General features: G+C 33.3%; 1 protein-coding gene across 1 annotated transcript in view; it reads left to right on the forward strand.

Moving 5' to 3' along the window:
* The window catches only part of LOC114646923 (adhesion G protein-coupled receptor A3), a 557,815-nt gene that overhangs the window by 205,539 nt on the left and 337,943 nt on the right, over nt 1-14,333 (forward strand). Inside the window, exon 12 of the mRNA XM_028795327.2 lies at nt 417-638. Within this exon, the coding sequence (XP_028651160.2) occupies nt 417-638 (222 nt within the window). The remainder of the gene's footprint in view (nt 1-416; nt 639-14,333) is intronic.

Here is a 14,333-nt window from a genome sequence, read left to right on the forward strand (position 1 = left end):
AAATCCTTAATGACCAACAAATGTATCTTACTCTTTGCATGATACACTCTCTTTGGCATAATTCCTTTAATAAACTAAATCACAATTATATTGTCATTTTTATTTACCTTTCTTACACCATAGAATTATTACTTAAGACTTGGTTGCAAATTATAAAAAAAAGCCTTGAAGTTTATTTTTTTCCAGTCTCATGCAATACTAAGCATTTTTTACTAATCTGGGACTATTCTTCCCTTCCAGCAATTAATGACGCCAAACAGAATTATAAAAAATGTATATCTTTCATGCAGTTAAAACAAAAAATAATTGCACATAGAACTGTCACCATATAAAGCATAATTTACTTATTTATTTATTTAAGGACTTTTTCCTTTAAGTCTAATAGATATTCTTTTCTTCCTGGGTCCCTTTACAAGGTTTCCACTAATATTGCTATGGAGGCTTTTGTGATGAAACCAGCAAACTTTATGGGTATGACATGCACAACTTTCCAAAAACTACCTCTGAATTCAGACAGAGCATTGATCCGTGATGTGAGCAGGAGGGATTGGGAGTCAGACTATCGTGAAGATGCACAGCTGAATTTCAAATGTAACACTGGCAATCTGAGCACTTCTCTTATGAACTTCCCAGTCAAGGTAAGGTTTGCAGTTTGTCAAATGTGCAAAGCCCCAATTAATATATTTATAACTGGCACAGGAGCAAGGTGCTGAGTGCCAATTAATATATAGTATTCAGTTATTTGAAAATTTGAATGGTATTATGAACATATGTGTGTATATATTTGGCACTTACTAAAATATTGTGTAAATTGTACTATACCTGTCATTTTTTTTCTTTACTTTCTTTCTTTTCTTATTTTATTGTTTTACTCAGAAACTGAAACATTTTTGCTGTGAATACATTAAAACTGCATGACTTTGTCCTTTATCAGACTTCATATTAATATACAGTATAATTATGTTAGTGCTTTTTAAAAATTACTTTAATGTAATCATACATTGATAATATAATTATTCTCTACTTTCACTTTCAGTTGTGTTTTATTTTAAAAAACTCATATCTAGTATTTCCCATGATTAAACAGGAACATTTGTGGAAGTATGGACAATGATATTGTCTCACCTTTTTTTAATTTTCTCTTTCTCTTTGGTGCTGGTTGTCTTTTTTTCCTTGAGGCCAGTATTAATAAAATTCCAAATGACTTCGTGTAATTACATATATTGACTGTTTTATATCTGAAATTCTAAAGCTTGCAAATGCATATAAAATTATTTTTCAGTATACTCTACAGTCTGTTGGACTTACATGTTTAGATTCATTTACTCATCCCAGTCAAGGCATTCTACGTATTTAAAAGTGTTTCCTGACAACCCAATAATAATGTGTGTTTGTCTATTACAATGGAACTTACTGTTATGTTTGAATTGTAATTGCCTATTGTTAAGTTTTGAGACTGTATCTGTAAAAGATACTGTGTGTAACTTCCCTCAAACTTTATAGTTTGTTAGAGTTTTAAGTATATATCGTTTTTTTCTATTCAGCAGTGTTTTGTTTTCATCCAGCTGTGATTGTTATGTGCAGACTTCAAGATGAGAATATATAGTGCAACTGCTACTAGAGTAGATAGGCATAAATAAAATAATTCATTCTCTGCTAGTTTGAGGGCTGGATACTGCTGTTTTATGCACATGCCTGTAGGTGGTAACAACAGGTCAGTATCCATTTATGTATGTGCCAACCATCGCTGTCCCAGAGAAAAAAGGGCAAATAGCTTTGATTGTGCAGTCATTTTTTCACATTTTGCTAGAAAGACATCACTACAAATGCCACACTTAAGAGTAGTCTAAAGTTTTTAACTTCTAATGGTGTGGCAGATGATACAGTTTGATAAGAAACACTATGCTGTTTCACTTGCCATTATGAAATCAGTCTTTTATTTATCAGTTCACAGACTGTATTTCTCTAATAAAAAAATAGTTTAATTAAATTTACTTCAGCTAGAAATTGCCTTGTGTTTGTTATTAATATTATGGATCTAATTTACTCATACTTTTAATTTCTTTATTTCAGTAGGTAAAAGGTGGAAACCCTCCCTGGTGTTCCCACCAGTCTATTGCAGTGAACACTTATATTTTCACCCTCATACCTGGATTAAACTCACACACAGGGAAAACATCCAAATTGTACATTCTTCTTCTTCTTCTTATTATTATTATTGACCTGTGATTGACGGATACCCCGTCTGGGATTGGTTTCTGCTATTCACCAGCTGGAAGATGCTGTTCTCAGTGACCCTATAGTTAGATTATGCATATTTGCAAAATTGATGGATTGGTGAATTACTATTGATCACAGTACAGTCTGTTTAAATGGAAAACAAAGTACATGCTGTTACAGATAGTGAGTAATTTAGTTTAACATGGATGCTGTGCTATACAAGCTTCAAAAACCTTGCGCATTTTTGCCACCTTTTAAATTTCTAATCACTATTTAGACTTTTTTATAAAAAATGAAACACGCAAAATAAAAGGATGTAGTAATCATGTTATGTAAGATATTAACCATTGCTTGAAATGAAATGTGTACATTTATTAGAATGCTTTATTGGTACAGGTCAGGTCAGGTTGGGGTGCATGCATGGATACAGAGCGTTGCTGCACCCACCACAGGACAAAAACAGCTTGGGATTCCGGTTGGCAACCCCTCAGGTAGACATGCCCCCAGTGGTCCAGTCCTACTCTCCAGAAATGGCTGTGTATCTGCTGCAACTAGGTGTTATGTGGGCAACATTTGGCCTGGTGCAGCTACTTCAGTCCTCAACAATGAAGTACACATTGATACACTTAATGCAAAAAAATCTGTTTCTTTTTTGGTAAAGCTAAAACCCCATTCAGGTACATATGTGAAAATAATCATATTTGCCGTTACCATTTAAACCAGCAATAAGGCATTGCATAATAAAAGTAATCCATTGTGAAAACTTGAGATGTGCAAACCCACTGACAACCATTATCCAAATTCTTCTAATGTCATTTTTCAGGACCTATTATTTTATTCACATACAATACATAAAAATTAATTGCTTCGATAGTAATTAGCACTTTGTATTTCTGGTTGTAGACACAAACTTCAGGTTATGGAAGGAGTTCCACCTCTCCTGCCCAGGAAGCCAGATGAAGTTTCTTCTAGTCTGTAGAGTTTTACTGCATGTATAGTTCTTATTTGGTATGGGAGTGGTGGAACAGTACCTTCCATGAAGTATTGCTTCCAGATCATGTAGGTTCGTTTGTCAAGGCATCACATTTGTAGGTATCCTTTAGTGAATTCCTCGAGTGGATGAAGTCAGTCAATGTTTGCATTGGGAAATATAAAAATTAGCCTGAGATATCCAGAGAACTAGAGTAAACGAATTCCACTTTTATTTCTCAGTCACAATGGATGGTTGGTTGTGACAATAGCTAAGGGGAAAATAAATCGGCATAGTTATTTAATATAAAAAGTAGGGTATTGTCCTTTGAAATAACTTTTTTGAGTTTTGTGTTTTGAACCTTGCTGTATTATTTTACTCCAAATAGATAACCTCTTTCTACAATTATCATTAAACTTGATTGAATTTGATTACAATTTCATTATATGGTATGGTATATCCCATCACATCAGACTGAGTAATGAAAATAACAATAACAGCTATTAACAACTATATGATCTATGTGATATAGTTTCATCGGATTGCAATCTGTGTTTGCAAAATAAATGTCCTTAGACTAAGAGACAGGTGAATCAGAGTAGCCTCTGTTCAGGCCTGGAATATAATAGGTAATGCAGTCTTTTGAGTGGAGATTTACTGTACATTCTGGAGAGGTAAAAACGTACTAGTGCTGGAGTAAAGGTAGAGTTTACCTTTATCACAGCACATGCAATGGCATAACAGTATTCTCAAACCTGCTACTAGTCTGTCTAGTTGGACAGAGAACAAGTTCTCTCAGGGACGATGCCTAAATCCATACTTATACAGAACCAACTTAAAGTCATCTACACTGCACATCTTTTGGGTATGTCAAAGAAAAACACATGCAGAAGCAGGCAGGACATGTAAATTTCACAAGGACAATAATCAGGTGCAAGATACTAACTTGGGACATTTGATCTGTGAGGTAACAGTATGCACTGTCACACTTACAATAAAATAAAAGTAAAACAATGGTGCATATTTAAAGGAAATATTAAAAAAAAATGTAAAAGATCAGCTCAATACACAGAAAACAGTCTTTTAAAGATGTCTGTGAATCAAAGAAACACAATAAAAAGAATTAAGTTCCCAGTATGCAGCAATATCCACTCTTGTCAGATTTTAGTTATAGAAGAAATCTTGAAAGTGGCATTGGTTGAAATCATTATTGATCTTTCGCCATGTTACATTTTGACTGTAAAACCAATTTGATGGCAAGCATGAAAAATTCAATTTGCCTGAGATAAGTGAAATTATTTTTGACCATAACATCTACTAATTTTTGTCATTATGTTAATTGTCTTTAACTACAAATGTTTTAAATTACAGATGGTGTTTTTAAATAATTTGTGATTATAACTTTATGAAGTAAACACACGGTTGAACCATCTGAGCACATCACTATGCTCACTGTTTAATTTGCCTGAGCATCACGATAGGTTGTATATCTTATTTTGAATTATATTAGTAATATCACAAGGTCATTTTATATGTTTAAATAAATATAAGTATTAGTTTTAGAAAAAGAAAGCATTATGAAACATAAATTAAAAACGTATATTTATTAAAATAAAAAAAATACAATAAATTATAAAGTACCCTGATGACATACTTGGAAAACTTAGCTATTAACTGAACATTATATCCTTGATCAGTGTTTACTTCATTTTAGTGTTACTTACAAAATCAATAAAAAGGAAAAATTAAAAAAAAAGAACTTCACTGGTCTGATGGGGTCTTGTTGCATAAAGGTACATGTAGTACAATGTCAAGTACCAATTGTAAAATTAAATATACTGTATACAAAAATAGTTACTGTTACATGTATTGATTTATTTCTTTGCTTTTTCATGTCTTCAATTTTTAAATTAGCAGAATTGTGCTTTCTGTTTAATTATACTTAAGTCTGCTGCTGGTATTTGAAGATGGACATCTTGAGCTGTGAAAATGACCTGTAGCTTTTGTGGAGTGAGAAGTCATTTTTCACAATATCATGGTCCTGACAGATGATTTGTATGCCAGGTTTTAACATTCATGCTATTGCTCATGTTTCTGTTTTATCATCAATCTCACAAGAATCTGTTTGGTAATGTTCTGGGATTGCACTGTTAGTAGGTTAAAGCAGAGTGTAGTCATACTCCAGATCTCTGTTTCATGTGACTTCTGGTCTTTGGCTTATACAATGAAAAGCGAGAACACTTTTTATGACCTCTCATCTTGTTGTTCTTATTGTAAAAGAAATATTTAAATTCAGATATACTGCATGTTCTGTGATCGACTCTATTGCCTTATATAATATACATGATGGTTTCCCCCCTTATAGCAGAGAAGAGTCTGCTTGCCTGCAAACCTGAAATTGGATTAAGTGGGATCATTAAGTAGAGGGGTATTCATATCCTAATTTATACTTTGACTATGCTTAGTCCTAGAATGAGATTATACATAATTACTTGTCAGAATACCATATCTGTGTCTTCAAATAATTATCATACAAAAGCACAAAGTATTCCAGTTATGTGCTTTAAGGTACTTAATATTCTGTTTGTTCAAGATAATAGATATTTTTTTTGTATAATGTGTTATATTTAATTTGTGTTGTTCTGTTTGTAAAACTCCTTGTGATGATGGATGCTACTAATGGCTCTACATAATGCAATGTGATAGTATTCGGAGAGTGAATTGATTCTTTACTATACTGTAGATTTAATTTTTCTAATAATATTTTTCTGTTTTTTCAGATCATAGTACTTTTTGGTAAATTGATCTGGAAAATCTGTGATGCCCTTAAAAGAAATTTTTTTTAGCAAGGCATTCTTTTCTTTTTTGAAGAATGCTTCTGGTATTACTTCCCATTAGATCAGAATACAGTATATGTAAAACGGCTTCATATTTTCTTTGGTACATTCCTTATTTCGGGTTATCTATGAGCAAATGAAAGACAGTATCACTTGTTAGCAAATATTATTCCTCAACAAATTCAAGTTTTATTTTAAATTTTTTCCTTTCATTACAGTTGAAGTTGATATTCCTTTAGAAACAGGCACTTGGTTTTAAGGGTATATGATGGCTTTTTAGAGTGCTTTCATGTAAGGTTTCAGTTTATTTCACATTTTAAAAGCTGGCCCTTATCTTTCATGTTTTATTTTAATATGATATATGGTTTATTTTGACATCAGTTAATGCAAAAAATGTCTTAAGTGTCTTATTTGAATAATTCATACAAGTACAATTATTATTAAATAAACATGACAGTTTAATGAATAAATAGCCTAGGATGCCAGGCTTAGTACAAAAGCATTACATAAAAACATTGCATAAATTATTTTTGGCTGGTTGCAAAAAAGTAATGTTAATACAATTATTTTTTTATTGAGCAAAATTCTAGATATTTATAAAATTATTTCAACTTTGATTTATTTGATTGCACACTCAGTACATTAAGTAATATGAAATAATTCTGCAGACCAAGACATAATATAAATATTTTTGTTTAAAATTTGCATAACGCCAAAATTAAAAAGTGCTTTTTTCCTCAGCTGTATTTTGAGGTTATCCTTAACTACAGAGAGTGACTGACATTTAAGGAATTCACGCAGTACCGTGCTGTACTGGTTAGTCCAGAGTCCATGGTTAGAATTGTGGACAATGCAGTATGTGGAGTTTGCCAACTTCTCCCTGTGTTTGTGTGGAATTTTCTCCTTAAATTTTGGATTTCCTCCTAAACCTCAAAGATTTGCCTGTTCGGTTATGTAGACTGGCACCATGGCATTTATGCAAAGCTTATAAGATTTGGCCCCATCATTGTCATTTGAATTAATAAGGTTTGATAATGGAAAATACAAAGTTTTAAAAATGTAAACTAATATTTATATGTGAATCAGAAGGTAGTTTGATATTCAGCTGCTGAGAGGGACTATTATTCATGGAAAATTAATATAAAAGCCTCCTATCTAAAGGTTGTTTGATCAATATGAGAACAGTTTATGTTATACTGTATGAACACATTGACAGACTTGGTTTGGATAAAGCCATATTGAATATTACTCAATGAATTAATCGCTCAATCACCAATTGGTCTTCTTTTGTTTTGTAAATTAGACAATAAGGCACATAAAAAATCAGACAAAAATACAGTGGAAAATAACACTTGTAAGACAGATTACAAGATTTCAAAATAAATTACATGGATGGCATGATGTTTTTTTCTTTCTGACTCTCTCAGCCAACTGAGGCAGCCATGTGAAAATTATATTTTATGCGCTTTATTGGCACTTTAGGTAATATCTCTTTCTGTCTTATTGATTACTAATGTCTTGATTCACGAATTTAAAAAATTATGTCCCCACTGTAATCATGAGAGTCATTCATACAGAGTTTTTATGAAGGTATTTGGTGTTTATTTTCAAAGTAAACAGACAAGCTACATAGACAGGAAACCTTGTAGCTTATTTCTATACTATATAGGTATTTCTATTCTAGCAAAAATATTATGTGTACAAGTAATTTACATTTAGTGAGTAAACATGTTCAATGATTGAAACAGTGTTTTGATTTCATTGCTGTATTTTCTTTTATGTTTTGTTGCAGTAAGCAAAAAGATTTTTCTTGACTTGCTGGTAACACTGATGTGGGTGAAAACAGACTATCCAGGGAAAACCCATGATAACTATTATTTTTTCTTAATAAGAACTTTTTTATGTATATGGATTAAATTTTATTTAAATGTAGCATTAGAAAAAGTGCACATGAGGATGTAAAAGTCAACACATACTTTTTTAACCAGATGCTAGCTAACAATTTTTAAACACCAATCTGTATACAATACAAGGAAAACTCTGCTAGGAGCTAATGAATCAAGGTTCATGTATTGAGAAGTGTGTTTTGTAAATGTGAAGCATATATATATATATACTAATGGCAGTCATTTTTTAACTGGTAGGTAAACATTTGCTAGAAATGGCAATGAGGATCAGTTATCTTATGAAATGTTCAGAGGTCAAGTTTTATTTGTAAATTTCAAGTAGAATAACAGCTTAGTTCATTTATATTAAAAAGCTCCCTCCTTTCAAATTATGTGCAGTTTTTGAGGTGTAATTTTAAGCCTATCTACAGTATGTTTATTGATAGTTGTTTCACCATCTTTGTTTGCAGTTTTCTAATTTTTTTCTGTTAGTCTTTCCTACAGACTGTTTTTACTGTTTAGATCCAGTGAGGTTCTCCACATTTTGGCTATGACAGTTCTTTTTTGTTTATATTGTAGATTCTTCAGTAGGCAAATTAAATTAATTGGAATGACTCTGTCATTCAGTTTGTTCCATCGTTTGTTGGGATTAATTCAACCAGACAACTTTGTGTCATCCATTGAACTGAAGGAAATATTTTCTATGTTTTCCTTCATTTGTCAATGAATGTTGGCAACCTGATCTGGTAAAAGAGAAGTCTTCCTCTTAGTTAGCCATTGTCTTCATTTTCTTTTTACATGTGAAAGACAGCAGCGACTGAATCATCATCTTTAATTGTGAGCCGCCTGGTTAGTTTTTCATTTGATGTTTTTGCAGATTGAAGGGAGAGCTTGTCAACTTTAAAGTTAAATTCTTTTACCAATGTTTCCCTTGAGCTACCATCTGTTGACCATTCAGCGCTGTGTGATGTTAATAGTATTAATGAGGTTCAGTGAAGTATGACAGGAGTATGGTTTTGCAGCTACATTCATTTTGTGTGGCATTTGGAGAAAAACTGAAATACCACTCCAACTGTTAAGGCAGCTATACTGATTTGCTAAAAAACCAAAAGAAACCAACCAAGTCAATAATTATTGTCAAAAATCATTTGCATTTAAATTTACTTATTTGTCTGACACCTTCATCCAAGACGACTTACAACATTTGAAATGCAATAAATTACATTTCTTTTGTTTTTCCATTTGGAGCACAAACAGGTCAAGTGACTTGCTCATAGTCACAAAATGTTAATAGCAAGATTTGAACCCACAACCTCAGAGTTTGAGGTTCAAAGCCTTACCAACTACGCCACACTGCCCACCCTACATCTAATAAGTTATAAATAACAACAGAGAAATAAACTAAAATAACATACTGTAGGGAACTAGGGTTTTAATAATATGAACAATATGGTTGTCAGATCGAATGCTCCTATTTGAATATAAACTGCATTTATTTTAAAAGGGTCTAATTTGAATGCAAAACCAAAAATTCGAATGTAAAAGAATAGTTGTCTGTTTTATCTGCACTAATTTTGGCATCAAGTTACTCCAGACACATTATGGAAAAGTGCAATATTTTACAAATCTGCTTTTGCATTTCACTTTCACTATCAGCATTTTCAGAATTGTAAATGGTTAGCTTATTATCTTCATTAGCAAAACCTTCAGCCAAACCCCTTCACGGTGTAGTTTTTTTTTTTCATTCTCCCACCACTTATTTTGAACTTTGATCTACACGTATACTTGAAGAAGTTTTTCTAAATGGTTCTCTGGTGCCATAAAAGTATAATTTTGCATCTCATTTTGTCCCATTCTCTCATAACTCTGAGTTCTCTGACTGTTGTTTAATGCTAAGACCTTCTCATTAAAAACAAATGGAAAATAACTGTCCTAATTCTGATTTTATTTTTATTACAACTCTTTAAAAGCCCCACTTTAAAGAGCCATATTACTGTCAGCCAACATTCTGTATCCCACGTTTTGCTTTCATCATACATCGCTGCTGGATTGACACACAACGCCTAAACAGTTGTAATTAAAAATATTCAAGTATTGCTGGCTCTCTGAAGGACAAAAAATAGGCAATTTGTGTGGACCATAACTTGATACAGTGACAATCCTGTTTTTTTAGGCAAATTCTTAGATGCTGACTGTTTTTTTATTCTGATGCCCATGCCATGATATAACTGGTACCCTGCCACTGCCCATTGGATACCTCCAAAATAATAAAACAAGTACACCTTTTACCTTCCTGCCTCTTGCAAGTTTAGTTATTTTAATCAAAATATTCAGACCTTATTTGTTGGCTAATATGACAGCCCTATAGTAAACTTTGCTTTTCTTTTGTTGTCTTCAGTTTACTGTGCTTCATTGTGCAACCTCTCAGTTACTTGATATTCTGTATTTATGTTCAAAGTGCTTCATCTTGTTTATCAATCCTGTTATGGTTACTAATTATCTGCTCCATCTTCTTAGCATGTTCAAAGGAAATACTGTCAATTCATGTTGTATTGGCTTAATAATTTTTTTCATCACTTCCGGTAAATTTACAGTGAGGATCATAGTAGGATCTGTACAAGGTATTGATTAGTCTACCATTTCTTTGCTTATGTAATCAGTTTTTAACTCAGTGAAAAGTTTTCGTTTTGGTCAGTAAAAAGCATACACTTGCTACCTGCATGGATTTTTTCACAGAATTCAACTAGCTTTCTCCAGAAAAGGCATACGTTTACTCATCTGTCAGTAAAGCAAAATGTAAAAATATAAGTGCTTTTGAATTTTTTGTGTGTGCTTCGTGTGTGTATGTGTGTGTGTGTGCACACCCTGCGGCGGGCTGGCAACCTGCCTGGGGTTTTTTTCCTGCCTTGCGCCCTGTATTGGCTGGGATTAGCTCCAGCAGAGGCCCATGACCCTGTAGTTAGGATATAGCGGGTTGGATAATGGATGGATGGATGGATGGATAGATGAGTTTTTGGTGTATGAAAATGTATAATGAATACCATAGGCGCATGATGGACAAATCAGATCAAACAAGCTGAAGGTTAAATAGTATAATACAATGTCTATAAAAGGTTTTCATCCCATTGGAAGTTTTCACATTTTATTGTAATGCAACATTGAATCACAGTGGATTTTTTTTTGTCTTATTTGACAGTGATCAGCAGAAAAATTTCAGAGTCAAAACAGGTCTTTGCAAGTGGTCTAAATTAATTACAGATTTAAAAACAAAATAAATGACTACATAAGTATATAATATGACACACCCAAATCATCACTTGTGCCGCCAGTTGGTTGTAGAAATCACATAATTAGTTAAATGGAGATCACCTTTCTGTAGTCAATGGGTTTTGCAGTAAAAATTAACCTTATCTGGCAGGTCGAAGTTGTAGTTGGTCAATATTGTGGCCAAGAAAAAAGAGAGAGAAAACACTCCAAACAACTAAATGAAAGGGTGTTTAAAAACTTTGAAGTAAATTTTAAGAAAATATCCAAGTCACTGAATATTTCTTGGGGAAAAGAAAAATCAATCATTAAGAAATTGAAAGAGTATGGCACAGCTGTAAACCAGTCTAGAACAGGCCATCCACAGAAGCTGGTACCAGAGTGACTGTGCAAAAAGAAGACAAGTGAGTGAGACCACCAAGAAACCTATAATAACTATGAAAGTGTTACAAGTTACAGAGGCTTAGAATGTACAGATTATGTATATAACAATTCTTGATTGGGTGATTCACCACTTTCAGCTTTATGGGAAAGTGGCAAAAAGAAAGCCACTTTTAAAAAACTCACACACATGACATCTAGGCACATGGAAAATTCTGATGTCAGCAGGAAGCAAGTTCTATGATTTGATGATACCAAAACTGAATTATTTGACAATTAGACTGACCACCTTGCTTGACATATACCAAACACTCCTCATTATTAAAAACTCACCATCCCCACTGTGAAGCTTGGTGGTGGTAGCATCATGCTCTGGGGATGCTCCTCTGCAGCAGGCCCTTGAAGAATTGAGTAAAATGAAAAAAGCAAAATACAGGGAAATCCTGGAGGAAGGATTTCCTGCAGTATGCAAAACAACTGCATACTTTGGATTTATTGTAGAGCAGAACAACCACCCCAAGCATAAAGCCAAAGCTATACATACATTACTTAAAACCAGTAGTGTTAATATCCTGGAGTGGTCTATCTCAGTCCAGTTGAGAATTTGTTTCTGAATTCTAAAAAGGCTGTTCACTAATAATCCCCATGCAACCTGACAGAGCTTGAGCAGTTTTGCAAATGACAATGGGGAAAAACTGCAGTGTCAAGATGGGTAAAAGTGATAGAGAAAGTCTTGTGCACACAAACTCAAGGCTGTCATGGCTGCCAAATGTGCATCTATTAAAATACTGACTCGAACGAGGGTGAATACTTATGCAATCAATTACCTTATATACTTTTGGATAAACCCATCTGCAGATAAGTTGACTATTGCATTTTTAACCAAAAGACTATGAAAAATGTGTAAAAAGTGAAAATTTAAAATGAAATTAGTTCTGGAAAACATAAGTTTAATTTTTAAAGTAACAAGTAATCTAACACAATACTTATTTTTACTGAAGTAAAAATACCAGTGTTACCTAAAAAAAAACTGATATGCGTTACTGCGTTAATATGGAAGCTTATTAAAAAATACTGCATTATTTTGCACAAGAACTGCGTAAATCTGAAGTTGCCTGCTGCTGTGTAGCATCGTGCACAACTAGTGAGTTTAAACCATCAAGTTTAGGATCACAGGCAGGCAGTGATTATCACAACAGCTTTGAGTGTAAAGTAAGAAACAAACATGGCACGCTGGTCTATTATAGGGCACAATAGCACAGCCAAGGAGAAAAGAGTGTGCTGCATTTTGGTCTATTGTCTTATAGTTTGAGCCTTTTCACGACCTGATTTTTTGATGTTCGTATAAAATTTCATTGTGTATCCATCACAATACAATGGGTATTGCCATTCAATTTCGTATTTTTAATGTCAAATATGCAACTATATATGCTATTTTTTTAGAATCAATTCCGTCCTGCATCATCCTGCTTCTTACCCCATTTTGAACCTCCTACTCTAGTGAACTGTTCTTTTATTGTTCAACTGCATTCTCTGGCTCACATTTTCCTTTTCCTTTACCTGCAAAGAAGTCACTACAACACTTTGTCAAACTTTGCAATACTTTGAGTGCGATCAGTGTACTGTACCAAGCGTCTATTTCAGTAGTTATTCCTTTATGTAAAGTATCTTTGCAGCCTTCTATGTTAGCTCCAAAGTTGTCTAGTAAGCATCATTTACAAATTTGAGTCTCTCCCATGCTTCCAGTAATAATACTATTACTTCCAAGACGTCAAAGCCCAGGTGCATTATACAGTATTCACCAAATTAAAATAAAATAAAACAAGTGCAACTTGGTGATGACATCTTTACCAACTGAACTGTCATTAAGGCAAACTGCATTAATATGGACCTTGATTCAAGCTAAGCTATATACATAAATAATAAAACAGCAACTTGCATTTACTGCATTATTATCATTCTTTAATTTAATATTATTTATTGTATCATTATGCTGCTGCTGGAGAATGTGAATTTCCCATTGGGATTAATAAAATATCTATCTATCTATCTATCTATCTATCTATCTATCTATCTATCTATCTATCTATCTATCTATCTATCTATCTATCTATCTATCTATCTATCTATCTATCTACTGTATAATGATATTTGTGGTAAAGCCCTACGGAAGCGTATTAGGGCAATGGTGAAGAAAAAAAATATGGACACAGTGAAGAAAAAAAAAACTATATGTCGAGATTAAAGTCAACATTCCCATTTTATTCTCATAGTTTATTTTGTCATTAAAGTAGAATGTCGTAAACTAAACTTCATCCTAAAATCAATGTTTAATTTACTAGATTTTCTCAAACCCCGTCATAAGTTAATGTAGCACATTAAATGCTTTGTGTTAAGTGTTCCCCGACCCAGTTGTTAATCGCTATGCGCTTCTTAAACTGACTTCCTCTGCACTAAGAGGAGGCGCCGGCAGCGATCGCCGCACAGAATGCATTTACTTCATGATATTCCTGCTCTCTGAAAATGTAGAATGCTAAGATAAATTTTCATGATGAAATGCATTAAAGCAGGTATTAAACATGAATGGTAGTGTTGCTCCCTCGCAGTAAGGGGTCCCCAGGTGTACGTTCAGTGTAGAGAACTTTATGGCAGGTGTAACGTGGCTCCAAAAAAACTGGATGTATGAATGGGTCTCGCACAGGTTTAACTTAAATATTGTGTAAATGATGGGTTTGTGATCTGGTGGAGAATTCAATGGATGTTCTTCTGAGTGGG

The sequence above is a fragment of the Erpetoichthys calabaricus genome, chromosome 2 (genome assembly GCF_900747795.2).
Source record: "Erpetoichthys calabaricus chromosome 2, fErpCal1.3, whole genome shotgun sequence".
Taxonomy (NCBI): Eukaryota; Metazoa; Chordata; class Cladistia; order Polypteriformes; family Polypteridae; genus Erpetoichthys; species Erpetoichthys calabaricus.